This window comes from Trichoderma breve, chromosome 4, assembly GCF_028502605.1.
Source record: "Trichoderma breve strain T069 chromosome 4, whole genome shotgun sequence".
In the NCBI taxonomy this organism is placed as follows: domain Eukaryota; kingdom Fungi; phylum Ascomycota; class Sordariomycetes; order Hypocreales; family Hypocreaceae; genus Trichoderma; species Trichoderma breve.
The window spans coordinates 2,539,250-2,566,474 of NC_079235.1; the positions used below are offsets into that span (position 1 = coordinate 2,539,250).

At 46.1% G+C, this 27,225-nt stretch overlaps 11 protein-coding genes across 11 annotated transcripts; 4 read left to right on the plus strand and 7 right to left on the minus strand.

The window, feature by feature from the left end:
• Nucleotides 1-1,830: 1,830 nt before the first annotated feature.
• Nucleotides 1,831-3,857, minus strand: T069G_07026 (uncharacterized protein; the record flags this gene model as incomplete). The annotated part of the gene is made up of 4 exons (XM_056174236.1): nucleotides 1,831-2,208; nucleotides 2,271-2,491; nucleotides 2,565-2,759; nucleotides 2,828-3,857. The coding sequence occupies 4 exons, from the start codon at nucleotides 3,855-3,857 to the stop codon at nucleotides 1,831-1,833; spliced, it is 1,824 nt and encodes a 607-aa protein (XP_056027815.1).
• Nucleotides 3,858-4,990: 1,133 nt separating this feature from the next.
• On the minus strand, nucleotides 4,991-6,186 carry T069G_07027 (uncharacterized protein; the record flags this gene model as incomplete). The annotated part of the gene is made up of 2 exons (XM_056174237.1): nucleotides 4,991-6,009; nucleotides 6,081-6,186. 2 exons carry the CDS (start codon nucleotides 6,184-6,186, stop codon nucleotides 4,991-4,993), a joined length of 1,125 nt encoding a protein of 374 aa, XP_056027816.1.
• Nucleotides 6,187-6,932: 746 nt separating this feature from the next.
• On the plus strand, nucleotides 6,933-9,225 carry T069G_07028 (uncharacterized protein; the record flags this gene model as incomplete). Its single annotated transcript, XM_056174238.1, has 2 exons — nucleotides 6,933-7,236; nucleotides 7,313-9,225. The coding sequence occupies 2 exons, from the start codon at nucleotides 6,933-6,935 to the stop codon at nucleotides 9,223-9,225; spliced, it is 2,217 nt and encodes a 738-aa protein (XP_056027817.1).
• A 581-nt stretch (nucleotides 9,226-9,806) lies between these two features.
• On the minus strand, nucleotides 9,807-11,880 carry T069G_07029 (ATP-grasp domain-containing protein; the record flags this gene model as incomplete). The annotated part of the gene is made up of 2 exons (XM_056174239.1): nucleotides 9,807-11,776; nucleotides 11,838-11,880. 2 exons carry the CDS (start codon nucleotides 11,878-11,880, stop codon nucleotides 9,807-9,809), a joined length of 2,013 nt encoding a protein of 670 aa, XP_056027818.1.
• Nucleotides 11,881-12,850: 970 nt separating this feature from the next.
• T069G_07030 (fungal specific transcription factor domain-containing protein) lies at nucleotides 12,851-14,275 on the plus strand (the record flags this gene model as incomplete). Its single annotated transcript, XM_056174240.1, has 1 exon — nucleotides 12,851-14,275. The coding sequence occupies one exon, from the start codon at nucleotides 12,851-12,853 to the stop codon at nucleotides 14,273-14,275; it is 1,425 nt and encodes a 474-aa protein (XP_056027819.1).
• A 603-nt stretch (nucleotides 14,276-14,878) lies between these two features.
• T069G_07031 (nmrA-like family domain-containing protein) lies at nucleotides 14,879-16,089 on the minus strand (the record flags this gene model as incomplete). Its single annotated transcript, XM_056174241.1, has 4 exons — nucleotides 14,879-15,129; nucleotides 15,207-15,550; nucleotides 15,661-15,896; nucleotides 15,982-16,089. 4 exons carry the CDS (start codon nucleotides 16,087-16,089, stop codon nucleotides 14,879-14,881), a joined length of 939 nt encoding a protein of 312 aa, XP_056027820.1.
• Nucleotides 16,090-16,832: 743 nt separating this feature from the next.
• On the minus strand, nucleotides 16,833-17,965 carry T069G_07032 (uncharacterized protein; the record flags this gene model as incomplete). The annotated part of the gene is made up of 2 exons (XM_056174242.1): nucleotides 16,833-17,748; nucleotides 17,808-17,965. The coding sequence occupies 2 exons, from the start codon at nucleotides 17,963-17,965 to the stop codon at nucleotides 16,833-16,835; spliced, it is 1,074 nt and encodes a 357-aa protein (XP_056027821.1).
• Nucleotides 17,966-19,370: 1,405 nt separating this feature from the next.
• Nucleotides 19,371-20,322, minus strand: T069G_07033 (phosphomethylpyrimidine kinase domain-containing protein; the record flags this gene model as incomplete). Its single annotated transcript, XM_056174243.1, has 4 exons — nucleotides 19,371-19,477; nucleotides 19,537-19,974; nucleotides 20,036-20,217; nucleotides 20,270-20,322. The coding sequence occupies 4 exons, from the start codon at nucleotides 20,320-20,322 to the stop codon at nucleotides 19,371-19,373; spliced, it is 780 nt and encodes a 259-aa protein (XP_056027822.1).
• A 742-nt stretch (nucleotides 20,323-21,064) lies between these two features.
• Nucleotides 21,065-21,450, minus strand: T069G_07034 (uncharacterized protein; the record flags this gene model as incomplete). The annotated part of the gene is made up of 2 exons (XM_056174244.1): nucleotides 21,065-21,076; nucleotides 21,142-21,450. 2 exons carry the CDS (start codon nucleotides 21,448-21,450, stop codon nucleotides 21,065-21,067), a joined length of 321 nt encoding a protein of 106 aa, XP_056027823.1.
• A 2,771-nt stretch (nucleotides 21,451-24,221) lies between these two features.
• Nucleotides 24,222-25,379, plus strand: T069G_07035 (uncharacterized protein; the record flags this gene model as incomplete). The annotated part of the gene is made up of 6 exons (XM_056174245.1): nucleotides 24,222-24,471; nucleotides 24,520-24,624; nucleotides 24,722-24,876; nucleotides 24,937-25,024; nucleotides 25,085-25,197; nucleotides 25,269-25,379. The coding sequence occupies 6 exons, from the start codon at nucleotides 24,222-24,224 to the stop codon at nucleotides 25,377-25,379; spliced, it is 822 nt and encodes a 273-aa protein (XP_056027824.1).
• A 714-nt stretch (nucleotides 25,380-26,093) lies between these two features.
• Nucleotides 26,094-27,033, plus strand: T069G_07036 (uncharacterized protein; the record flags this gene model as incomplete). Its single annotated transcript, XM_056174246.1, has 4 exons — nucleotides 26,094-26,331; nucleotides 26,383-26,493; nucleotides 26,591-26,724; nucleotides 26,788-27,033. 4 exons carry the CDS (start codon nucleotides 26,094-26,096, stop codon nucleotides 27,031-27,033), a joined length of 729 nt encoding a protein of 242 aa, XP_056027825.1.
• Between the last annotated feature and the right edge of the window lie 192 nt (nucleotides 27,034-27,225).

Here is a 27,225-nt window from a genome sequence, read left to right on the forward strand (position 1 = left end):
TTCCTGGAGCAAAATGATGAAGAGGATTGAGTTGCAAAGAGTTGTAGTGAAGAGGAACTAAGCCAGTCGAATATTGAAGGCAACTAGGAGCCGACTTATATATATTTCCTAACTGACGTGAAGAATAAAAGTACTAATACGAATCTCACCATATTACATCATGCACACAAGGCTTTGGTATAATACGAGTCCTGGAAGGTATTGTGAGGATTCTATTGGAGCAACTAAGAAAATCCAGGGCAGGGGCCGTGAAGCTAATGTCGGTTGCCTGCAAGCAATGTCTCGAGGCGGTGAAAATCCGTCCATAGGCGTTGACTATGGTAGAATTGTAGACAGTTAAAGACAGAATTAGCCTCGACATAGGTCTTACGTCAGAATCAAGAAGGGGAAAATGGAGTCTTATTTAATTTACTGCGGATGAGCTGAACGAGAAGGATCAAGTTGAGGCACTACTAGCAGGAAGGATCGCTAGATCGCTAACGGAATACGATGGCCTATAATCTTGGATCATGATTTGCTCACGGAACTCCGCGGGCATGTGAGTGGGCTGAGCTAAATATAAGCCTAAACAAAATCCCGACAATCAACAGGGTCACCTCTAAGACGAATGCATTTGCCGAGTCTCTGCTGAGAATAGTTCCGACAAGACTAGGTAGACATGCTTCCTATCTGTACCCCTGAGTTTCTGTAATTTTTAGTCAGCCAGGATTGAGCTGATTGGGCACTGGAGCCAAGCTGACTGCAGCCACGTATTACCGTATACGGAAATATCACACCACACAACCGCTCAACTCAACTCTTTGCAATATACGACAGAACACGATCATGATCTGGCATAAAAAAAAACCAAAAAACATACAACAACCGGTGTTCGCTGATGGTCACCCACTCAACTACTAATTTGTCTCTCATTAGCTTGACTCTGGGAGAGCGGACGGGATCCCGTATTTTCTAATGGATATGGTCGTATGTGCCAGGACCATCGCAACTCGGACTCAAATTCCAGCTCGCAACACAGCAGCCAAAACTTCAAAAAATTTGCAAAAACATACAACAGCCGGTGTTCGCTAATGGTCACCCACTTAACTACTAATCTGCCGGTTAGTGGCTTGTCTATGGGGGAGCAGACGGGACCCCGAATTTTCCACTACCTATGGTCGTATGTGCTTGGACGAGGCGTTGGGAGTTCTCATATCGCCGATGCTTCTGAAGCCGGTGTGCGCCAGCGGTCATCCAAATAACTACTAATCTATCTCTTATTAGCTTGACTCTGGGAGAACAGGCAGGATCACGTATTCTTTCCATGGCAGATATACTAGTTTGAGGCTATATTTTGGTTGCTATATGGGACTATCATGGCGCCTAGATAGAAGGCTTCAATAAGTCTCAGTACAACAGTCCACTAGCCAAACCGCTCTAGTTACCGCTGGGAAGACCCTCTATATGTTAGCTTATGTGACTTAGGAACCGTTTATAACTGACAGCCGATAAGCTGGATTAAAAACCCTCAGCCCGGTATACTCCCTAGCACACTTACTATAGTAGTATGGGTGTAGCGACCTCAGCAAAATCCACTCTGTACATCGCACTTCGTTCATAATGTAATAATAAGGTATTCACAATATACAATTAAAATTTTTAGTCTTTGTGCAGAGTGTGGAATATGGAGAATCAAATTAGCGTTGAAGAATGTTATTACTATCGGCCCCTTTATTATATATAGCTTTTTTCACGGGCATTCCCTACCTGAAGGCGAATACTGTGTTTTCGACCCTAATAGGTCTGAGAGATGCAATAATATTTATTCCAAGTGAGCTCTAGGTGTTCCTATTATCGCCGGAATATCTCATGGCCTAAATAATCCTCACAGACCATACTCAAGCTGAGGATAGATTGGTTATACACTTTCCAGGGCAAAGATTTGGGATCAGCTGAACTATCAAGAGACGAAATGAAATCCCGCAACCTCTCGTTGAGCGGCAGTCTCTCATTCGTCCAGGCGGCAGTATCTCTGTAGCGGATAGAGTATTGGATTCCCAAAGGCTGCATAACCTCTTTCTCGATCCGCTTGAGGCGAGAGGCTCCCCAGTCGCTTAAGAATCTTGGCCAGGGACCCCTGAAAAACTGTTCAATAATTCTCCTGAACTTGACGGGATCCCTCGTAAAGGACTCGTCAAGAGATGTGCGACTGAAAATACCGACCGATCCCTAACGAAACAATAGTTAGAAAATCGATACTGTTCTCAAATGACTACCCTAGTCAATCTTACCGTTGAAGGTCGGCCACCACGACTTGGTCGATCGGCTGTGACTGGTGGTTGGTTGGTAGAGGTAGGTGCTCGCGCCGACAAGCCCTTTATCAGCTTCTCAATATCGGCGATCTGGCTGTCCAGTTTCTTAACTTCTTCTTGAAGAAGTTGTGGTTCCGACTGACTGCGAGGGGTGGCAGGGGGAGTCACCGGTTGCTTCGATCCTGGAGGGCCAGCAAGATCTGTATGTTTACTGTCAGTATTCATTGTTATCTTTCATTGTTAATAGCACGTGTTCTACAAAGCTTAACTAACCAGTAGCCTTTAGATTTTGGATACGGTGATTCAATTGGACAACCTGAGCGATCAAATCACTAAGATCAGGGCCTGATTGCTGATGGACTGGTGGAGGGAAGTAGGAAGGCGATTGCTGAGCAGCGGGAATAGCAGGGAGAGGAGACGGCTGCAAACTGGGAGCAACTCCAGCTGGAGTGCCATGGCTTTCGCCGCCTAATAACGTCAGTACGCCAGGAACAGATTAACTATGTACTTGAAGACCACACCGGGTAGGGACTCACTCTGTCTCAGCACGTCGTGTGCCGGCGGACTGGATGTAAGTTCCTGTGCCGGAATATGCTGGAACAGTTCTTTTGCACAGGCTGCTGCAGTTGCTGCTGCGTACCGCTGCCACGTATCGTTCTTGTGCGAGTCCGCATAGTCGCATATGCCCCGTATAACCAAGCAGGGGAACGTGTTCATGAGTCCGGCAGCCTCCATCTCAAAGCAAATACAGTCCTCTCCCGTCTGTAGCGCAAGCACTTTCCTAGTACTAGCATCTTTAACGAGCGTATTACCTGATGCGATAACTCCATAATGGATCTTGGGATTTTCGGAAACCCTGGGGTTACGTGGTTTTACCCTGTTCAGGTCACAGGTGGAGGCGCAGTCACCATCTCCAGTGTGTCCATAAGAGTCCTCAAACAGTCGGTCATTATGAGCCTCCTGATAGACGTAGGCCTCGCGCATACCAGGGTTACGCTTGAGCATGGCTCGGAGGAATTCGGGGATGCGGGTGATCCCCCGCATCTCGTGCTGTTTTTTCAGAGCAGAAACTGCGTTAAGAAGCACCGTGGGAGGTCTGTTTAGCATGCCCATACGCTTGAGCGTCCCCCCTTGGAGAACGTCGACAACATTCTGGATAGCTTTGACGAAGTCATATTGCACAACGCCACCGCTGGTTCCTTTGGGCTCACTGACGACGACGTCGCCAAGTCGAATATCCCTGTCTTGGCGGGGGACGCCAGCTCCAATACCGACCATGAGCCCAAATCGGACCTCAGGAAAGGACATCAGTAATGTTGTAGCAACATTTGACGCCGATGTAGTTCCGTATTCTCCAGCAGGAAGCGATGCTATGACCACGTTGTGGACATCGATATTGCCCCATGTATATACGTTGGTGTCTTGGCGAGGTTGAATAAAGTCGAAAGGCTTCTTGTGTTCATCATCTAGCATAGCGGTTGCCGCCGCTGCCTCCAGGGGAAGGGCGCAAATCCATCCGATGGTGTATTCTTTGAAGCTTTTTGTAATTGAAGGTAGACTCGCCATGGTGGCCGTTGTCGGAGATATTTTTCGGGTAGAAGTGAGTTATGTGTGTAGATGTTTGTCTTGTCCAGAAATTGAAGCTGGAATGGCATATCTTGAGAGAAGAGCTGCCGGGAGAAGAGCTACTCTGAGAAAGAGAGCTGGTATTCCTCACTACACGAGGCAATACTCGGAGCACGGTGTGAATCTTTGGAAAAGAAATGTCAAGGGCTTTTCCAATCTTGGATAGCTGATGTAATATGAGGCTCTTCTCATTACGCATGCATTAGATATCGCTGGTGGACACGCATGAGCACCTCGTGATGCCCACACGTGCCGAATCCTGCTGCATATTGATGGAAGTTTGTTGGCACGCAACGCCCAATTTCGCCTGTAAGACATACCGGTTCAACTACTTCATCCTTTGGGTTCCCAGCTCTTTGTTGGCATGAATATCATCGAGGGCTCTAATCTCGCCACGTCATGTACGTATGGATTGTCTCATGCACTCCCGGTTGGAAAAGCGGGACATGAGTCCCAATCGCTTTCGCTCATGCTCCACGAAGCAGTGGTTGGGCTGGTTGGGCGTCGAAACTTGCAGGCCGCACTATATCATTATCTGATAACCTTTCCGCTGCTCAGGCATTAATACTTCATCGATAGACAGCAACAGGCATATTTTCGGTGAGAAGGTGGATATATCTCAAGTTCTCAACTTACATGAGGTTGGGTTTATGACTTCAATGGCAGTAGACCCACTCTTTCGCTTTCGTGGGGGCCATAGCTAACAGAACATTGAAGCTTTAAACCTCTTTACTGCTAAGGTAGTTAATAACGAGATACAAAAAAGAGAAGTATATAATGAGCATATTTTGTAATTCTTTAATATAACTCTGGACTCACTGACATGTTGCGATTCCTTTCACAATCGTAGTATGTACCTGTAGTTTTGGAACTGGCGGGGTAGATCTGATGATGGGATCGGAGCTGAGGAGCTGGGCGACTGAAAAAGGGGAAAAGATCCAGGAAGCTCGCTCCGGTCCGGACAGCAATTCTGCCCCTATAAATAATGTGATGTAATATCAATCAATCAGCCTTATATCGAACTTACACACAACAAACCTCCACCCATAATGAAGATTCCCATAAGGCGCCTCCTAAAAATCTGAAGCATCCACCACCGGCACTGGCGTGGTCGTCACCTCTCCCCCTTCCTCCGCCTCTAACCTCCTAGTACAAATGGCCTCAGTGATTTTCTGCTCAAGGAAACCGAGGCAGCCCTGGCCACACCAGCTATCGTCATCGGTACGAAACAGCTCCATCACAAGGCGCAAGGAGCTGTCCCGCGTCGTGCGAAACTCTGGATCCTGTATCTTGTTCCGAAGATTCAGCAGATTTTCAAACACTTTGTCTTTAACCTCCTTGACCTCTGTGACGCGCTTGAACTCATACTTGAAGCTTTCTGCAACACTCTGGGCCTTATCCCGGAGATTTCCCATGCCCGTCCAAGTCTCTTGATGAAACATCTCAAGACGGTGCAAAGCCTCGATGCTATCGCACGCCGCTCTTTGCTGGTATAGATTCTTATGCAGTCGTTGCTCAGCCTCCTCGACGTCCCATTTCAGCCGCTCTCTGGTACTTCTACTAAAGAAACCAAGGAACCTATTACTCCAGCTCGAGGCTGCGTCACGCGCGAGGTAAACCCTCCGCTGCCTCTCGCCCTCGAGTGCTTGGTAGAGACGCAAGCTCTTCTCGTGCTCTATCTTGGTATCACGGACGGCCGCGCTCTGTATTTCCAGCGCTCTCATCTCACTTTCGAGAGTGAACACGAAGCGCGTGGCATTGTCGCCGTCAGCCATGCACATTGTCGCCCTCGTACCAACCTTCCACACAACTTGCCTGCCGAGTTCGCATAGGTGGCTAAACCGCTTTGTTACCAGGTCTAGCTTCACTATCATACTTTTGTCGACTCGCTCAATACGAGCCGCACCCCGCTCGATCGTCAGTAATTCCGTAACCACATGTTCGATGGCGGAATAGGCATCGTGCCCGGTGTCGCGTAAATTCTCGTCACAGTCGCTCTCAAGGTGCTGGATCTCATCTAGTCTTTGGCATAGGCTTGTCTGGAGGTCTTGTGTCTGCCACTTGAAGAATATGAGACCGAAATATATCCCGACTGCAGTACATGTAACTGTCAGCTAGAGCGTCACTGTGGGTGGACATAATTTTCCCGTCAGGTTAACTCACCCGTCCTACCGCTAGGATTCTCGCTGAAGTCGACTGCTTCAGCCCCCCTAGCTAGGGGCAACCTGGTGATTTTCTGAGGGCCAAGGCCTACAACACACCTGACCATTTTGCTGATGCTGATCAAGTGTTGTATGATGAATGGATCATGCAGAGCGCAGAGGTAGGACGCTTGTTAACTACAACCACCACAACATGCTACAATGTCCACATTCAAGACCACCTACTCATCGTACTCTTGGGCAGAAATACATATTGGCTAGTTACATGGATATATTTCTGGAGAATTGCTATTCGGGCAGTAATCTTTTGTTACTTAGGTGGTACAACTCACAGGGACAGCCGGCAATGGTAAAAGAAAGGGTGAAGTCTTGGCATTTTTATAATTAATATAAACAATGATTATAATTAAACCACCATAATACTGAATTAGTAGGAAAGAATTTCGGGTATTAATTAAATATGGCATAAAATATATATTAATTAAATTTATCTGGTGTATACGACTCTGACAGAATGGTTTGTTGGGCCGCATTCAACCAAGATAGCGCTAGTTATATGTAATCACACACCTACATGTATGCGGCCCAATGATTACCTAGCCTTCTCATTGTTTACAGGACGAGCAGGTTGGGGAGTTGTTGGGCATCGAGACTGGTATTGACAGTTGAGTACCACCCAGTATTGATGGCGCCTCTATATATTTCCATAGGTAGGCCTCGAAGGCAATCCCTGAATATAGGTACCTAGCAACGCACAGCATCAATTGAACTACTCTGAGTTGCCACAGACTTCCAAACACCTGTTTGACCAGAACGCCTCACCCAAAAGAGAGAGGGAAAAAAGATACCTACAATGGCGGCAGCTGACACTATTCAAAGCATCGCCGTCGCGGAGCAAAGAGTCCTCACTGAGGAGTATGGGGGCAAGTTATCGAACAAGTTCATCGACGAGCTCAAGGCCGCCACACTATTCCAATTCGACTGGGGCGAACTGCTAAGCGCTGCCCCGACTGCCTTGTGCTTTATGGGCTCCTGCTGGTTGGCAGCTGCGAACCCGACGGCTGAGATGATCTCTTTGGCTGATGTAGTGCCGGACGGGGGTTTCAAGTATATGACAAACCTAAGGAACCCGACACTTAGGGCGTGTCTTGTCGACGGTACGTGCCTAGGCATTTATATCTAAAGCAGGAGAAAAAAGAAGAAACACATGCTAACATGATGGGCCTTATGTAGTGTGCAACAATGGCGGAAGGCAGGCTTTCACCATTGCCGGCCAAAATATGGATGCTTTGCAAATAACGAGTCGGCGTATCTGTGATGAGAGAATTGATATCGTATTCAAGCGTTTGGGACCGTGTACCGCCAGCAAAGATGCCCTTGAGGATTTCAACGACGCCTTGCAAGATTTGTCTAGGGACACACACAGGTGTGCCGAGTTGGCAGCTGAGACGCGCGAGGCCTTTGGCAAATGGAGCAACATGGTCGGCGAGTTGAACATGTGCATGGAAAACCAGATGGGTAACACGAGCATCCATGCCTCTGACGTCACAAAAGAACAACACGTGGCTGAGATCGAGGAGAAGTTCGCTGTTGAGGCATCCGAAAACACCAAGAAGCAGGTCATGAGGGCGGCCCGTGAACTGGAGAAATCGGAGGGCCGTCTCGACAGAGCCCTAAGCGACGTGCCCGGCCCATGGGCGACGGTCCTCCAGGGGGCCGTTGTATGCTACACTCAGACCATACCAGTCCTCATGGCCGGCATGCTTCCCGTCATCTTTGGTAAAGAATACAAAACCGCCGACGGAACAGCGCAGGCCGGCCTTCCTCAGGGAAAGTGGCCGCCACCACATGACGACCCGTCCTTCGCCAGGGCCACTGAGATCCGGGATCTAGTCAATCACTTCTACAGCTTTATCGGTAACGAGAAGGGTCCTATCGACTGGGAAAAGTTCAAGGGGTCACCAGGAGCGGGCGCCAACGAATTCCAGGGGCTGACATACTTCCTGGGCAACTTGCGAGGGCTACAGCAGACCACAGATGTGACCGGTACGAAGGCAAACAGGAAGCTGATGACGGCCTATACCACTCTCATAAAAGTTGGAACTGAGATTCAACATCACCTGAGCCAGCAGAACAAGATAAATGCAGTGACCAACCCCAGCGAAAACGTTGTCCGGGGCTGGAAGAAAGAGGTCAAGAAGGCGCGGGACACCGTGCTCAATCTTACAACCCAGGCCAACGCCAGATCCTCCGGCAGCGTCCCGAGGCCGTTTGGCAACGTAAAGTTCCACTGCAAGCCTGATTTGTCGGCGCAAAAAGCGCAGCTTAGCACGGCCTTACAAACAGTGCAGATAGCGCAAGAGGCAGTCGAAAGCGCGCAGTCAACATATGATGCCGCCCTTGATAAGCAAGAGAAGACTGCAATATCCATGGCTAGGATCCAGGCCAAGCTTAAGCAGCTCCATGAGACGGGCCAGAATCTGGAAAAGATCAAAGACGTATTACGCGACTGTATCTCGGTCCTAGTCGACCTAGCTGTTCAGATCCGTAAGCTAGAGCAGTTCTTTCTTATGCTAGCGAACGTCATCGATCACATTGTGCTGCCACGAGCTGAGACCTTTACACGCGAAATGACCAAAGTCGGCCGCCGTGCAAACAGAGACGGCGCTATTAACGCGGACGATATCACCAAGCAGACGATATATACCTCAACTTTACAGATTAAGGGCTACTTTAGCGTCTTGCAGGACGTCTCGGAAATGTATACACTCGTGCACCGGAAATATATCAATGAGGGTGTTGACTTGTGCTATCAACTCTCCAAGGGCACAGCGAGCAACGACCCTATGTTTACACTACAGGAGCGGCTAGCTAGTTATTCAGACAAGTCAGCCCGGGAGATCTCCACGCTGGCCTCTAACAAGCAGGCAGAGGTCCTTCGCTCTCTAAAGGACCGCGCCCGGAAGGCCCTAGAGCACACGCAGCTGATTGAAAACGAGGTCACCAAGAGGGGTATTGCGGTTGAAGAGTCGGACAAGTTGGCTATAAAAGAGGGCGGGGAGGAACACAATTCTGAGGCCAAGAGTATAGTGGACAACGACGTGGGCCTGACGGCTTCGGAACAGATAGATAGTTCAAACTTTTGAAGAGGGTGCTGGTCTCAAACAGCCAGGTTATGGTTAAAATGGAGCCAACTTCCACCACATGAACTTTGTAAACCATACTGATAGCAAATTATTATTCACATTCCAGCGGCAGTGAGTATATTTTCTCGTGAATTTTTTTTTATTTTTTATTTTTATTTTTTATTTTATTTATTTATTTATTTATTTATTTTTGGCTGTCGTTGATGTGAGCTGTTTACAAGACACTTAGTTCTGTGATATACCTTCAATATATAACGGAAATCATTCGCATGTAGCCGAATCAAATGCTTCTCCCAAAGGTCCTAGGGGAGGCAAATCATTCGGAAAACAAACTTACATGAAGTATCATTCAAGGTACTTCTGGGGTTAGCCCTAAGTCAAATATTGACAAACAAATTATAAAGTGGAAGATTCAGAAGATCGCAAACTTATAGAAGACGAGATCGTGCGGAAATTTTCAGCAACGATAGTATATTGAGGTCGCTGAAGATGTTGCCACAGATATAGCAATGTATGGACGTTTTGGGCTGCCATATCATCATAGCTTATCCGGGGCCGAGACAGGGGCTACATGCTTCAATTCAAATAAACGAAAAGCGAATCTCCTCCCGCACCTTATCCGCCAACTCCAGCGCCTCTCTCCTCCCATTTCTCGAGAAAACGTTGAAATAAGCCAAAAAGCTGTTGACTCCTGAGCTCGGATGCGGCACCTTCTGCCCACGTTTGACGAGGCAACCACATCGGCTGATGTGTTTTGCAAGGTCAGGCCTGCGGGCTTTCAGCTCTGCACAGATATCGTCCGAATCAAAGATGCCTTGGCAAGAGGATGGATAGTCGGCCGGAATAAAGACCATGACACATGTGTACTGAGCTCCATGTTTGAATGGCTGAGAAAGAGAGCGAGCGCGAGACTGATCCGCAACGGCGATGAGCATGGCTAACCCCCAATAGTCGACTCCGTACGTTGATTCAATGACCTGCGAGCCCGTCATACCGAGTGGACGCGGATTTATTTCAATGAGCCAAGCAGTGGGCTCTGGAGCTTCGGACACAGTGTCGCGAGGGTGTAAGTCGAGAACTCCATCCTGCGTTTCGTAGTCAACCGACGAGTACTCGACGCGGCCTTCCAGATGCATGATCCCGTTCTGCAGGCCGAGCTTGAGTAACGTATCCAGGAAGCTGTTGCGAAGCACATCGATTTCGCGAGCGGGCAGTGCCGATGGGTATACGCTATTCAGCTCATGGAAGCTGTTGAGCGACCCGACGCTGGGACCGTTGAAGTCGGCGGTTTTGGGGAAATCGTCGCACGCCTCGAAGAAGAGGATTTCGCCGTCTAACAAGACGAAGTTTGCATCAACTTCCGGCCCCGAGCAATATTTCTCTATCACAAACTCGGACCCATGGCGAGATGTGTTAATGGATTTGACGGCCGACGTGAGAGTATCAAGAGAATCAACGCGGAATACTCCCTCCGAGCTCCACCCATTGCATGGCTTGATGATAAGAGGGTAGGGAAGATTGTTTTTGCTGACAATCTCGAGAGCTTCGTCTGGACTAGATGCCTGATAAGCTTGGTGCCCTGCAAACACGCTTGTCAAATACTTGTTCGTAGCAATGCGCAGCGCATCCGGTGAAGCAGTCTGAAGACCTAGCTGCTGCGCGGCTTGAGCAACCTGAGTCGCATAAGAGTCGCAGAACGTTACGATGCCGTCCACTGGTTTACCATAAGTTTTCACAGATTTGATAATTCGATCGGTGAAACCCTCTTCTGGGGGGTCTGTTAGCTTGGTTGGAATAAATGCTTCACGCCAGTGTGCATATTCCGGCCCTTCTAACCAATGTCCCGAGTTGTCTAGAACCACCATGTTGATACCAAGGGCTGCGGCTGCGAGATAAAGGGACGGCGCTGTACTACCACCATTATCGGGGTGCGCGCGAGTCCCTTCTACCAACACCAATGTTCGACGTCGAATGTTCTCAGACGATATCCAGGGGAATGAGAGCCTATTCTCAAGCTCGGATTCGACGGCGAGAGACAGTGCTTCAAGTTCATCGTCAGATTCTTTCTCAGAATCATGGTGCAAGATCAAGCCAGCTGCGGCAGCCGAGAAGAGTGCCACAAGGTTGCTGCTGTCTGAGGGCGTAATTGCTAAGCCGCTGTAGCTCTCGAGAGGCTCTGCAAAAGACACAGCTGTTTCCACGAATTGATAGTCCCTTAGACGCAAAGGGATTATGTCCGATCGCACGATATGTCCCTTCTGCAGAGGGACGATAAGCTTCACCACACGTCGAAGCCCGCCGGAGGATGCAGTCGTGGCGCGGAGACATTGGATGAAGAACTGAAACGCTCTGGCCGAGCCAAAAGATTCGGGCGAGATGCTCTGGCTCGAATTTTCATTTTCGATATGGATATCATACGCGCCCTCGAGGTTGTCAAAACGATAGGCTGAAGTTGACGAGTTAATGTGCTCGAGAACGATGTCCAGCGACTGCCAGAGGCTTTTATTGATTGGTTTGTTCAGGAGACGCCATGAACATTCCAAAAGTAGCGCTATTGCATATTAGTGGAGGGGGTTATTGCAAGCTGAAGTACTCGTATGGACGTTGCCCACCTCCATCGCCTGTCGACCGAACATGAATCTTTTGAGAGGCCATCACAAGAAAGTCATGTAAAATACAAATACATGCTAAACACGAATTGTATTCACATTATATTTAAATATTGATCTTCTTTCTCTCCTCTTACAACTGTTGGGGATCGAGGATAAGACCAACAACACACTCAGTTCACCCGTGTTTATCCGGCGACAGTTTGAAACGATTTGTGTGACTCACTCATTGCTCAAGAGGATTTGATGGGTCTAAATACCTTACCAATCCCAATCCTACATGTTGTCACGCTCGCACTATACGAGCTCTGACCGCTCCATACATTTCGGAGTGTTACCCAAGACTGTATTTCCACATACCTCTCTCCTTAACGACTATTTCCTTTTTCTCTCAAAAAGCCGAGCGGTAATATTATAGAATATATAAAGCACAAGGTATCGAGTCATCATGTTATTCACATGACCGTCGTTTTAGAAGCTAGCCGTATGAAGTACCGATGTTTTACTAGTGATTGAAACCAGAACAGGCTCAACAAATATCAGTTGTGTGCTCTAGACTTTCGAGATTTCTTGGCAAGAAATAAGTATAGAGTACTGATTCATCTAGCATGAAACTATGAGAGAAATATCTGGTTGATCAACTGGGAGTCGCGCTCGTTTCGTAAAACCTCAATTGCACTACCACATCGCGCGCCGGTAATTACGGGATAAGCCTGTAAATAAATATTAGGGCATCGCAGAAGCGCAACCCACCCCCTAGACGAATTAGTAATGGATGCGATTCTGGCTGTCCGCCTAACTACATGTTTATTGAGTTACGAAATCCTCCTACAGTCTCTGTGGCACCTCATAAATCCACAAGTAAGAGTAATTTATAACAAAGTCTGATCAATGCTATTTCTTCCTCTTTGGTATGTAGACAAGTCGCTATCTTAGCTCTTACTTCCGGTGACTGACCTTTGCAGGTTTAATATTCATCAACTTGCGGTGAATTCGCTCCTCACAGAATTTCTATCATGGTCCGCCCAGACAAGAGATGCGATGGGTGTTGGACATGTCGACTTCGCCGAAAAAAATGTGATGAAACACGACCTGAATGCGCCAATTGCACTGGGCTGCAAATTACTTGCCATTACGGCAGGCTAAAACCCGAATGGCTTGATGGGGCTGAGAAGCAGGAGGCTATGGCTGCCAAAATCAAGTCGCAGATTAAACAACAAGCCGGCTATCGTCGAGAGAAACATCACGCTTCAGCAGTAGCCATGAGCTTTGCAGCAACAGCCCAGGAAAGAGAAGATTCCGAATTCGTCAATCTCTTCCCGAGACATGACCTCTCTTCAGATGAAGCGAGATCCCACATTGATGCCATGTGGCCAAATGCGACAACTACATTAGGAGGCGATGGCCAAGACTCGATGGGGGTCGACCTGAGTAAACACGAAATTCCCGAGACTCTACCAGGATTCAACTTTGCATACAGTCCCCAGTTGGGGTCCAGGCCTGGCTCAGAGATACTCTCGTCCTGGGGAGAAGATGAGATGAATCATCTTATGAGATACTTGGACCATGTGTTTCCGTTTTTATTTCCATTCTACCGAACCAGTCTGCTTGATCCCGGACGAGGCTGGATCTTCCAACATATTGCACAGAGCAGGGTCTCTTTTCATTCAGTAATAGGTATAAGCGCCTATTTTTTCAGCGTTGCTCTAAGCGAAAAATATTCAGGACGAGAGCATGAAATGTGCAAGACAGTAGTCTGGTCCAAACTCATACAACAAGCGGATATGTGTTTCGATATGTTGCAACAGGATATACAAGAGCTGAATGACCGGGGCGATGAAGCAAGCTTGTTAGATAAAGTTCGAGTCATGGAGAGTATTGTCCAGTTTCTCATTTTTGAGATGGCAGTAGGTAGGTCGGCAAACTGGGCCAATCATTTATCGCCTACCATCGCTCTCTTCCGAGGCATATTACAAAATCACGACCTGAACAACTCTATATCTCCATTAGTCGATATTTTGAGTAAGATTGCTCAGCGTCCACTGTATGCCCTCAAGAAAGATCATTATGTTTGGGACAATAGACAAGAATGCTTTCGATTCTTCGCCGGCATTCTTCTCTTCATTGACACTATAGCGAGCACCTCTCTTAGACGGCCACCACAGCTACTGGAGTATCATCCACAGTTTCTTACCGATAAAGATGATGGAGAATACATCAAGGGCGAGGCTCCCATCCGGCTATCTAGACTTGTTGGTTGTCACAATTGGGTTATTCGTGTCGTTGCAGAGATCTCGGCGTTGGATGTCTGGAAGAAAGAGAATATGAGAATGGGCAGCTTTGAGACAGAATTGGCTGAGCGTGCTCGCTACATTGATCAAATTCTTGAGGAGGGTATTTTACAGATGGACAATTATTACGCCACCGATACAGGTATGTGACGCTCCGTTGATGCTAGTCGGCTGCATCATCATAATTTGTATCATATATCTGACATTTAGGCAGTAACATCGACAAGGATCTGGGCTTACGCGGCGAGAATATACCTTGCCGTAGTTGTCTCCGGCTGGCAGCCAATGTTGCTAGAGGTGCGGTCTGGTGTAGCACATGCGCTTCGTTTATTACAGACAGTAGTTGGTTCCTCGCACTTGCGAGTACTAGCTTGGCCGCTCTGCATCGCTGGTTGCATGGCTGAGCGCTCTCAAGAGCAAGCCTTTCAAAACCTCTTCTCTGAATTGGATAAGACTGCACTAATTGGGATATTGGGCGAGGCATTGCGAGTCATGGAGAGCGTGTGGCAAAATCGAGGAAACATAAGTAGTGAATCGTGGGATATAGAGGCATGCTTGAATATCCTTGGCACACCAGTTCTGCTAGCTTAGGGGAATGCCAATCTGTATCATACTCAACAAGAAGAATGAATTGTCAATATTCTAATGTATGAAGCTATCGCCGAACCACTGCAATCCTCGCACATAACCAAGGCAACACTTAATGACGGCCAGTGAAGAACTAGGTGGCTGTGAAATATCCATTCTTTCCATCTATTTACCCTTCCAGAGGCCTACAACTTCTTCCACTGTGGTAGTTTTGACCTCGGGAAATACTTTGTTGAGAGATTTCTCATCCGGTGTATCAAACAAACCGGCGATGATGTATTGGCCGAATTTAGAGAAATACATCTGCAGGATGTGTTTTGGCAAATGTTTATACTCCGCAGCGTTAGAAGGCAGCTCACTGGCTTCACCCTTCTCGAGCTTCTCCAAACTATCATAGGTAACCTTGAACTTAGATCCTGATTTTTTATTTTCATTGTTAGTGTCTCGCAAAAAGCGATGTACCACATAGCGTCTAGAATGCCGGTGAGCTTACCGATAGCTTCTTCAAGCAATCCTAAAAACTGATTCAAGGTCACTTTATCACCGTAGCAAAACATTTCTTCCTCCCATTTAGGCAAAGTGAGTGCCTTGACAACAAAGTTAGCTACGTCTCGTGTATATGTAAATGAGACGAGATCGTTGCCAGTGCCAGGGATGACTGCCGCCTTGTTGGGAATATCAAAGATGAAACTGATTAGTTCCGAAATATGAGTCTCTATATATGGCATTCCATAATAGTCGAGGAAGTAGCCATTGTAGAATCGTGTCCATTCGAGATTGCTTTCGCGGAGTTGCTCGATCGAGGCGAGACGCACTTGATGTTGTAGTAAGCGTAGGCTTTTTGCACCCATCAGATCCATGTTAGCAAATTGCTATTGAAGTTAAAATTAAAACAACGGTATATACTCCAAAAGAAAAAGAAAAAGATGGTAGTTAAGAGTGCTTACTTTTCCTGAGGTATAGGTACACCCCATTCGCTCTGAATAAAACGCTTTGTTGGAGATGACTTTGCAGCTGCCTTTATGAGGTTCACTTCAGACACTCCAGCTTCCGGCGCTATCACTTTAATGGCCGATATTACGGTGTGTACATTGTGCTCCTCCAAAATATTGGCTACCGCATCGATATCACCGTAGTCGACGTTGATCAGAGGAGGGGCGTTAGGGGACGAATCCGCAGAGGCCTTGCAATGCATTCATGTCAAAAAGAGACGCTTATTAACGCCATAGCAGCATGAAGCGAGTAGTCAGTGATAGGTGTTCACTTACCCCACGAGCAAGCAAGATGACTTTGTACTTCGCGGTGGCGACGAGGGCGTCACTGATAGTCCTACCAACGTTGCCCGTACCACCAGCGATTGCAATCGTAGTAGACATGATGCTTTAGGATGAAACAACTTGCGGTGTTGTACAAAGTGCAATAGTTGAAAAGAAGTCGTAAATGGAAACGAATAACTGTATTGGAGAGATTGATGCTGGATTTGTTAGGCTACCGAAGCCGATCCGGTTCTTTATATACTTATTTCTCCTCCCAGAAACCCCCATTAACGCTGTTCCCCTCAACATTACGAATAGGTTGCAATTTGTCATAACGTGCTCTATTTCGCTTGGCTCGGAGCTGTAACAATTTGATAATTGCCATGTATATCTGTGAATATCTGTGATTCTCCTAATTTGGCATGTCTCTTCTTTGCTAACCCCCATTGGGCGTACCGCGCGCGGAGCTAAGAAAGGGATAGGATAACGACCTTAAACCCTTTCCGGTCACCCGCGCGGCGAAACAGAATTGTCGTAGGATTATACAGGAACAGGAAAGGATCTAAGTAAAGGTATACAATTAACGAGAGTAGATAACAGTTACTAAAATATTGTATCAATAGTGTGGAGACTGTACCAATGAGCACGATGGCTCTCTGATAACCTGACGCCTTAATGGGCAATGACAACACTGGTTACAAAAACTCATAAGTTTCTATGACATTGACTTTTCACATGAGCTATATCTCTCGTTTCAATAATATGACTACGTTCCGAATAATAATTAAGGTGATTAACTGGGTTATAAAATTAGCATAGGTTACTATTTCCCCTATGTAGGTATGCCCCAGAAATTTTACCCATTACCAAGACTTGCGCTCCCAAGCCTTCACAAGCTCATCTACCTGTTCCGTGGCATCCACCATGAGAAATTTCTGCTTTGCCACTACAGATCTCGTGGGCTGGAAGAATTCAGTCAAAAAGTAGATTGTATGACCAACCTCAAAGCTGCCAGTGGTGTAGCCACCTTCTTTACTCAGGGTTTCATCCATAGGAACCAGGCCGAGATATTCAGCCGTCTTCCAGTTGTTTTTGCTCCCAATCACACGGTTACCGTAGAAGTCATCCGACCAAAGGATAACCTTGCCACCATATTTTGACGGCAACATTAGACCGTCTCCTCCGCCGGTGTAGTTAGTCGGGAATCCCTCCGGATGCACATAGGTCGGAACTCCCTTGGACTTGTTGATGTCAAAGGTTAATAGCCCCGGAGCAACTCGATCGTTAATGACAATCTTGTCTCCCGACCGAACAATACCACCCGAAAGAAGAGTATCGTTGATATTTTTTGGCTCATACCATATTTGTGGCGTACCAGCCTTGTTAATCTTGACAATAATCTGGCCAAATGTTCCTATGACGTAGGTATTCCCTTGACCATCCTCTGCCATATCTTGGAAACCGGTGATCAGCTTTCCTGTTCGCTGGAATACTTGTCTCTGTAGCGGCACCAGGTCCGTTATCCAGCGAATTGTGCGGTCGTTGGTGTCATATTGAATCACACTGTTGGGGCCGGTGAAATTTGCCAGCGCTGGGTTTCCAGAAGTTGTTGCTTCAAAGGCTGTGTACGAAGTAGCTGCAAAGTACATCGACCCCATTCCATCGTAGTCTATTCCGGTAATGGAGTAGTCGTCATTGCCGGTGATTCCAGGTATAATGATCTCCTCATATTCATCACGATAAGGATCATAAACAGCAACCGAGGCATTGTAGTAGAGACTGCCATTTGTCAGATATAGACTTAAGGACAGAACAAGAGAGATAGAAGAATAGCATACCCAAAGTATATTTTGCAGTGCACCGGATCCCAATCCGCATTCTCTGGATAAAGGTCCAAAATAGTTGCATTGAAAGAACCTTTAAAAGGAGGACATGCGCCAACAACTGCACTCGCAAAATATGCCCAGATGAAAGGGCGTGAAGTTGATGTATACATGATGAAGAATTTGATTATACCAATTCAAAAATTGCTGTCTAGTCGCCAAGAAGCCAATCAATAACTAGATGATCCAGCCAATTCATTTCCTCCAGAATCCTACTCTTATATATATATATTAAACTGTACTTACACGAAGCTCTGATCAAAGCTGCGTACTCGTATGCATACCTAGGTGAGGGCTTAGACGAGGTTGAGCTGACAACTTCGTCACCACGGATATTCTTCTCTTAACTCCGGGCATTCTTTACCAGTATTATGCAATGTCCAATAATCATCTGTCAGCGTCCTCATCGCAGGCTGTGCAAATTTTATCCTTTTTTTCCATCTCCTATGTTAATAGCAGCGCTATGCTTCACGCCTTCTCTTTTTGAGGCTCATTCGTTAGTCTCTATTTGGGGTACAAAATACGGTGTAAATGTATCAGGAGGTATTGGTCATGCTTATTCATTTTAGATTTCATTTGAAACCACCACTTTTTGGCTTGCGACTACGGGTTTGGGGTTCGGTACTCCGAACAAGGCCGAAAATCGACAGCAGCGGAGGCACGATCGCGGATTGTATGTCTGCTAATGAAGAACGAAGACTTATCGGACTCCCGGCTATTAGACGAACCCGTTATATCTGGAATCGGCGTCATGGAGCTATGCTTTGATCGAATCCGCCACGCCTTTGGAAGGCACTTTCACTGGGTCTTGAACATTTGGGAGTAACCTGATATACACTTTCATGTGCCTCTCTAAATCTACCAATCATCTATCAGGTATAGTGACCAATTGTAAATGAGGTATACGAAGCAACCTATAAGTATTTGCCTAGGCTGCAAGCTATTCATCTGTTCGTCTGTTAGCAGCTTTGCCCATCTCTCTGCTGACAGATTCGTTCTGCTATTTTAGATGAGCTCCGCCTTGATGGCTTGAGAATCTATAGCATATTGATTACTACGACGCTATTCCGGAATTAATATCTCCGCGCACGAAATCCAGAATTGACAGCACCAGAGTGGAACTATCGTTGTCTTAACATAAATACCTATAAGAGCATTCTAGGAAGCTTCTTGTTGAATCATGGTACGGGATTTATATCAACTATGGGTGGGACTGGGTGATGCTGATTCTACCGGCGATGCTAATTATTCAATGACATCGAAGGAGCAAGACCTGTCGAGATCAACTTACCAAAAAAACCATATCAGATTACTAGACAAATACTCCTATCCTATTTGAAGCATGAGAAATTAAATCTCTATCTCTCTATGATATCGCTCATTGTGGAATGCAGCGACTCAAAGAGTTCGGCATCATTGTTGCCCGAGCCGATGCACAATAATGTGCTACTGAGCATCATCATCAATTTGCCAAAAGATCGTTTCTAAATAAGTGTTGAAGTATATTCAAAAATACTCTCAGCTAAAATAATCCCCTCCTTTAATCATCTCTTCGACAAACTTGAAGCTTGCAGATACAGCTTCTTGAGTTCCATATCCTTTAGCTAAGTGTGCCGCGATCACCGCTATGATAGGATTAGTTTCTTATTATCTGAATTATAGCAGGTGAGCTCCAATTACTTACGAGGGATGGAATAACTTGCTCCAAACAGCTTTTTAGGGTTCTCAAAACGAGATGCCACTATAAGAGGCTCTTCACCGCCGCACAAAACAAAATGCAATGTCGTCATCCCATCGGTCTCCTCAAACATCTCTCTTTTAATAATAACATACTCGGGCCCTAAACTTTGTAGGGTATTTGCCATTGATTGTACGTCCTGAATACTTTTTGGATAGTCGACCGGGATGCCGGCCTCATCCAACAGTGCTTTGACTTCAGGAACTGTTGCAGAAAGGACCTTTACTGATGGAAGTATTTCTTTCCTGAGTGCCGTAACTGCTTCTTGTTTTGGGGCAGGGCCTGTTTTGAAGAATAATTCAGCATCCAGAACTGTCATTAAATGTTCACTTTGCTGTAAAGTTCTGGCCACAATTCTGATTGACTCTGCAGAAAACAAAGCTCCTATAATCACAGATGTCAGGTTTGCAACATTTAGCAGTTTGTATATATGATTATTACTAACCGATCTTGACCACTTTGCAGTCTATCTTGCGAAGAGCATCACCTGTCTCATTTATAAGGTCTTCGAGCGCTGTTGCAGTAATATCTACAGGCTCCTCTCCATTTCGTATAGCTGAGCCAGCAGAAACTGTTATAACGGGCACTCCCTGTGCTGTGATTGCCCTTTCGTCAGCTTTCAGGCCTCTGTTGATATCAGCTCCAATTCCCGAAAAGAAAAGCGTGTGTAGAAACCTACGAGTTCACCAACTCATCTGAGCATCCAAAGACTAACACGCCACCAGGTTGCATTATTTCAATATTATATTTAAAATTGTTATATGTAGTGCCTCGTGTAACAAATTTTCTATGAAAAGTAAAGCAGCCAACAGGGTGCGCAAGAATGGGATGACATGCTGAGGTATCTACGGGTAAGCCAAGTCCTTAAAATGTCTTTGGGCTTTTATGGCCTAAAAACACGGCACCGTTGGACCGAGTCATTTAGGCGTCCAGGGTGCGGGAATAAGAATCCATGTTGATCCTTTTGCTAGCCTGTCTGCTAGATTGGCCCGCGATGTAACACATACGGCTATTAATATGGTGCATGCGAGTTCTGAAACATGGGACCAGCCTATGAGCTATCGTATTGGATAGCACAAACAGACCTTTTGAATAGTGTGGCCGTTGAGCCAACACACAGTAGCTTTACTTGAATGTCCAGAGCGTTGAGATATGATTAACCTATAAAACCTTAAAATAGACAAGTATAAATTATTGTGCTAAGTAGCATCAGGATGCGTCTTTAGGTGTTTATAGGTATTTATGTCTCAATGAAATGCAATTGCCCTGAAGCTCAATGGAAGCCTAACACTTGATATACACCAGCTGGCTAGCTACGGTATTGATAACAAATTGTGTGTCCAGCTTGGAATATACTCAAGGCCATATAAACAGATGGATACACAGTATATTATTCCAGAAAAACTGCCCGATCATCCTTTCCTCACCCTGAGCCTAGCCGTGTGAAATGATGGCATTTGAGTTCTCAATACACTTATTGTGACGCCTATAATTTATTTTTAATATGTCAGTAGATGATTGCACAGTCTTAATGAACAAGTATCCACGTACAGCATCTTCAGGAGTTGCTCCGGGATAGAAACATGACACTCCTGTATCAGTAGTGACGCAGCCTTCCTGTAGCTTAGAGCCCCTGCCATATGCCTCAATATCTGCACTTGTGTAGGTGCAGTAAATGCCCTCCTCCGCTTGCTCACATTGTGACTCAAGAATGGCGCGTTTCGCAGTGACACCATCGCGGAGCTTGATTGCAAATGCCCAGTACTCACGAGCAGCAATATCAGCTTCAGGTGCACGCTTCTCCTTTGCCGAGTCATCGCGGAGCTTAATAGCAAAGGCCCAGTACTCACGGGGAGACATTTTGATGGGCTTCGCCAACAGAGTTAGCCATGTATACTTTTACCAAATTTGCTCTGTTAGACATTACCCCGAGTTCATTGATAGGATGGGGAGCAGCAAGACTGCTTGCAATCAAGAAGGCACTGGCGACGGCGCTGGTGAACAACATGGCGATGGATGGATGCTCACGAGTAGAGGAAGTAGAAGATATGGTAGAAGACAACGACTGAGATAATTCTTAATGTTAGGTCAAAAGTAGAAGTCAAAGTGAAGGAATGTTACGTCTTTTATCCTTGGTTCAAGATCTCATCATTCAGCCGATGCCCTAGTTCAGAGGTACAGTACGGAGTATACAACAGCTAGACACGACTACCTATCCATTCCCTTCCCTCTTTCAACTTTGCACACCTACTTACACATCGTTTTCCGAACCACGGAGGAGTGCTTCGTAGTTGGGTATCAAGCCCTAATTTTGGAGATAGGCCGCGTTTCCCGTGAACATGCCTCTGTCTAGCTGTTAGTACTGAGAGCGGATTTCCGTGATGACCACCAGACCAAATTTGATGTTCTTACTTGTGTCCAGACTTCTTAGTGGTGACTGTAACCTCCGCTCTGAAGCAAAAGTTCGCTACAAACCCATGCAGAACTCGATGAGGAGTCACTGTGATCCTCAATCCTTGCGCCGAGTCAGCTGCCGATGAGCCGACAGCCTCCGCACCACCCCGGATTGTGGTCATTCCGATCCATCTAACCGCCTTACCAGTTTATCTTTCGTGTAATTTTGGACCCCAATGCTACATCTGTTGCCGCCCGGAATCGAGATGGAACCAACCATGGGTTACAATGCCGGGGTGGATCTGCGTCAGGCCCCCTGTGGCTCGCCTCACATGTGCGTCGCTCCTAAAGGAAGATGCAAGCCATCAACCGTGCATGAGATAAACTCGCAGGATTGTCATTTAATCAGCATAGGGCAGGAAGCGTGGCTGGTTACGGATCCTTGGCTCAGATCTGACTTCTGACGTCGCTTGGCCTCATCGTGATGATTGGAGGCTTGCTGCCGATCTGCTTTTATTCTTATGCCACACCTTGCCACACTGACTAGCAAATCCTTTTGCAACAACAAGTCTTTACCTTTTTATTGGCCGCAGTCATTGAGTCGGCTATAATTGACCGTTTCCATTATTAGGAAGATACAGGTATCTTAGTAACCCGTATCATTGACCTCTGGCGCTGCTGTTGGTCGCTATCCCTGCAAGTGACTTAGAAGCTGCCTTTTTGGCTTCAAGATCATGCAGTTGGTAGCAACAATCACCAAGTCTATCCATTCCGCTTGCATTAGGGGGACATCGGCCTGTCTAGCCTAATTCACTATCTCGCCGAGAAGTTGATGCCTCATTACAGGTACCATTCTGCACCTCGGTCAATACAGAGAAACCGTCGAGCTACACCAAATCCTAGAGTTTGTTGGACAGAGCTGCAAGGCACGCGATACTACCATAACTGAACAGCTTAGCAAGCCGAACAGCGCTAATAAGCGCTTATCTATTGACGCGGGGCTATGATCCATTCCCCTGTTTAACACTCATCGTCTTTGTTCCATCCGATCCATAACTCTTGGTAAGTTCTGTTGTCCAAACTGACTCAAGTCATCTTGCATGCAAGACACGTTGCTAATGATGCTGGTTGATTTGGTTTCGACGGCAGGTAGTAAGTTGGATACATGGCCACCTGAACATTTCTTTTTTGTCTATTCCACCACAAGTGTAGCAACCGCAGCAACTACAGGTATCTATATTTAGTGGGTTCGAATGGATTCTGAAGTCGCGGTTAAGCTTCCCACCTGTCTTTGCCTCAGTACATTCCTCCTGATCTTGAGAAGAGATACATGCAGGAATACGCAAACAAGACCACTCGTTCAAATAAATGACGCATGGAACTTTTGCAATTAGAAATCCTTTTTTATTTGCGCGAGTTTACTCGCCATCTATTGATGCCAGGATTGCGCTTCCTGGAGGAGGATCTATGGTGGCAATCAACATTTACATGGATATGGCGGCACAGAAGATCAAGACGTCTGACTCTGCTTGGTAGCCAATCCTAGGAGAAGACTTGATCCATCGCTTGTAAAACTAGCCAATGATACCAAAAGAACTGATATTGTTGGTGATGTTGGTCATTGACACGAAGAGCCGCCAGGTTATCCAGCCCTAGTTACTTTCGACAACTTGCAAGCCGAGGGATCTTTTCACATATGATCAACAAGGGTATGAGTATGACTTGAGTATCCATCGGGGAATAGACTATTGGACTGTTGGACTGGTACTATAAAGACATCACAAGGATCATGACACCCCGTTGTATCTTCAAAAGTTCCATATACTATCTCTAAGTTCCACCGACCTTGACAAAAATAGTAATGTCCTAGGTAAACCAATCTTCATCCATTTGGCGGGGGATTGGACGAGAAGTTTGGGGTCCGCTCATTCAGAGTTTGCTCTGTCTCCTGGCGATCGCGCTCCTTGCCTCGTTGTATAGGTATGGTTGGATATGCCTCGTATGTTGTCGCGGGGATTTGACTTACGGAGTTCATATTCCGACTTCAGATGCTTGCCCAACTTATTCTAAGATCCCAACAGGTCTCCATCAACATCCCCATCATTTCTTTTTGTCTTTGACATTTTCCCTTCAGTCATTCTTCATTGTGCCTCATATTCTTCTTCAATCACATATTCGCTAAAGAATCCTCTCTAGCTCCTTTTACTTCTGTAGATTCAATCCGACCCCCTTTTCCAATGTTAGGGCACAAGGAGTATGACTACTCTTCCGTAGAGGGAGAAGAAGAAGAGGCCTTCCTAAGCAATGGTACTTCCGAGAGAAATGAGAGACAACCGTTGCCATTGACAAGGTCAAAGCTCTCCTGGTTGCTATATGCCACCGTAACGGTAACCTCGCTTCTTACAGGAATTGTCATTGGTTACAATTCTCGAAGAGGAACAGTTGAGAAAGGTCTTACGTTTGCAGACACCTCTCACCTCAGACTCTGTAAGAACCTCTTGTCCAAATGTCCCGCTCACAAGGCTAAGATTTTAGACAACGGAATAAATTTTGAGACGCACGAGCAACGATTCAATGGTTCGCTGTTCAAAAGAAGTGCATACAGTGGCCCTCCAACTCCCGAGATGGATCAAACCTGGGGTCGCTTCACTGAAGCTGGCAGTAGTATGTTGGTCAAAATAACTGAAGGTCCGCTATTCTGCTCTCCAGCATCCTTTCTGACTACCTTTGGATCCAGAAACAATGCCAGACTATCCTCCAGTGCTGAATATTTCGACAGAAGATGCGCGAGCATCCACAAGCTATCCACTCAAGACGGCAGTTCATCTCAATGAGACACAAAACATCGGCTATATGGCCAGTTTGGGATTTTTCCATCAAATTCACTGCCTTGTCAGTCTATTTCATTTTAATGGGACTATAGCAGCAAATGCTGATCCTTTGCCGATATAGAACATGCTTCGGAAGTTCATCTATCTCGATTATTACAAAGAGACCCAGCCCGATTGGTACACACAGCCATATCTACAAGGCCATGCAGGTGAGAAAGCATTTTGCATGTCACATTCCACTTCCGATTAACAGAAACAATTATGGCTAGATCACTGCGTCGATATGCTGCGCGAATCCATCATGTGTCACGGCGATACTACCCTGATCGTGTACCACTGGATCAATGGTTATGCTGATCCAGTACCCGATTTCAGTACTATGGTAAGACTTTAGCCATGGCCAAGGCACAGCTTACTGGTTTCTAAAGGTGCATAACTAACTTCATCTGACAGCATACTTGCCGGGATCCGGAGGCTATCTTAGATTGGATGCAAACGAACCAAATCATACTCAAGGAAGCAGTTTATAAACATGGAGAAATGGATCTTCCTGAAATATTTTGAAGTAAAGTGTTAGAGTAGTAAAATTGGACTAAGCTCGAAGATGTATCTAAAAGATGAAGGATGTAAAAATGAACATCAAAGTGTTGGATCTGCATAACCAGAATCACCTTTGCTAAATTTAATGTGTTTTTGAGGACCATCTGTAAGGTAATGACTTTATGTTCCATGTACGGAGTATTATCTGTAAAGTCGAAAGATGATCAAACTAACGATGTCCAAAACTCGGCATCTTTGCATATAGACATTGTCGACGTCGCCCAAAAGCAGACGTTGATCGTCCGTGTTAAAGATGCTATTCTTAGTACAGGGGGAACTGCAAGCCGAGATGCCTAATGTGATATAATCTGGACTAGCAAGGTCCATCGTCTGGAATCACAAGACGATTTTGGCTTATGCCGTACTACCCGTATGCATGTTGGTGACGCATGCTCAGCCGTACAATGCATCCCATTTACTCTCCGCCTTCCTTCGCCCTAAAGGATAAACCATTGAGATTCCAATGGTACTTTTTCCAACAATGTGCAGGGATATTAACGCCTCACAAGATTGGCCTAAAGTGCACGAATAGTATAAGGCGCGCAAACACTTTCCCGGCCATCCTACAGCAATCCTATACACGAAGGCATATTCCTTGGCTCGCCGGTTCTCGTTTCAATAAACAAAGCAAAATTCCAACGATAAGATCTCAAATCGTAATCCCAATTTCCTAGCAATATGCATTGGCCGAGTTGGTTTCGATTGACTACCGATGACTCAGTTCCCAAATACCAACACATTGCATGGTCTGAGTTCGCTTTCGATAATGCATCTACTCAATGGAAGCAGCGATTCTACGTATTATGCAGCGTCTACATTGTGACTGTTTTTATTTTTATAGCCGGCTTTCTATTCAAATCACCTAGCGTTGCTGAGATATACGAAACACTAAGAACTGATGCTATCTTTGGTACCAGTAAGTCAAGTGTCTTCAAGATGGCTAGCTGATAACTAATTCAAGACATAGTTCCAAGAGAGCAAGTTCTATTCACACCAAATCAGACATATCATGATATATTTCGAGATCCTTTGGTACCTGAATCAGATAACCTGACACTCTGGGATGCACTGCAGCCGCGTATGTCATCGCTTGTGAAATGCCATATCCCCTCCTCATATCAAAACCTTCTTCCTTGCCTTTGGCAAACACTAATTAAACATCATGTTCCACGTAGGAGGTGGAGGATTTATTATCATTCCAGATCCACAAAAATATGGCCTCTCCGGCGGGCTTCCTTTGGAAGACGAGGATGATGGAATTGTGCGAGAAGGATACGGCATATCAATGTTTCACCAAATACACTGCCTAGTAAGTCGCGGGCTCGCAGGTTCACGGGTGAATGATCACAAATCTAATCGCAACGAAAAAAAGGTAGCAATCAGGACCGCCTTTCGAACAAAGAATTTTGACGACGATCATCTGAATCACTGTTTCGAATACCTCCGCCAATCAATAATGTGCACGGGAGATACAACTCTAGAGAAGGTCGTTGTCGACGAAAATGAAGTACTCAAGCCGGATATTGATGGTTGGGGCACTGCACATGAATGCAAAAGCTGGAATATGCTTTATGAGTTTGCTGAGAGCAGGCGGGTGAAGGTAATAGGTGACTTATAGGGACTTTGCCATATGTCCGAACACTCTGTGGGAGCATTGAAGAATGCCTAATTTGTGTTAACTTGAGATCTTTTGGGCAATTTCCCTTTAACGCCGTAACTCGTTTGCCGTTGTAATATTCGTTTCGACAGGTCGTCCAAGGTTCTCGCATCACGGTGCAGATGATTCCGAACGCTACCAATAGAGAACTTT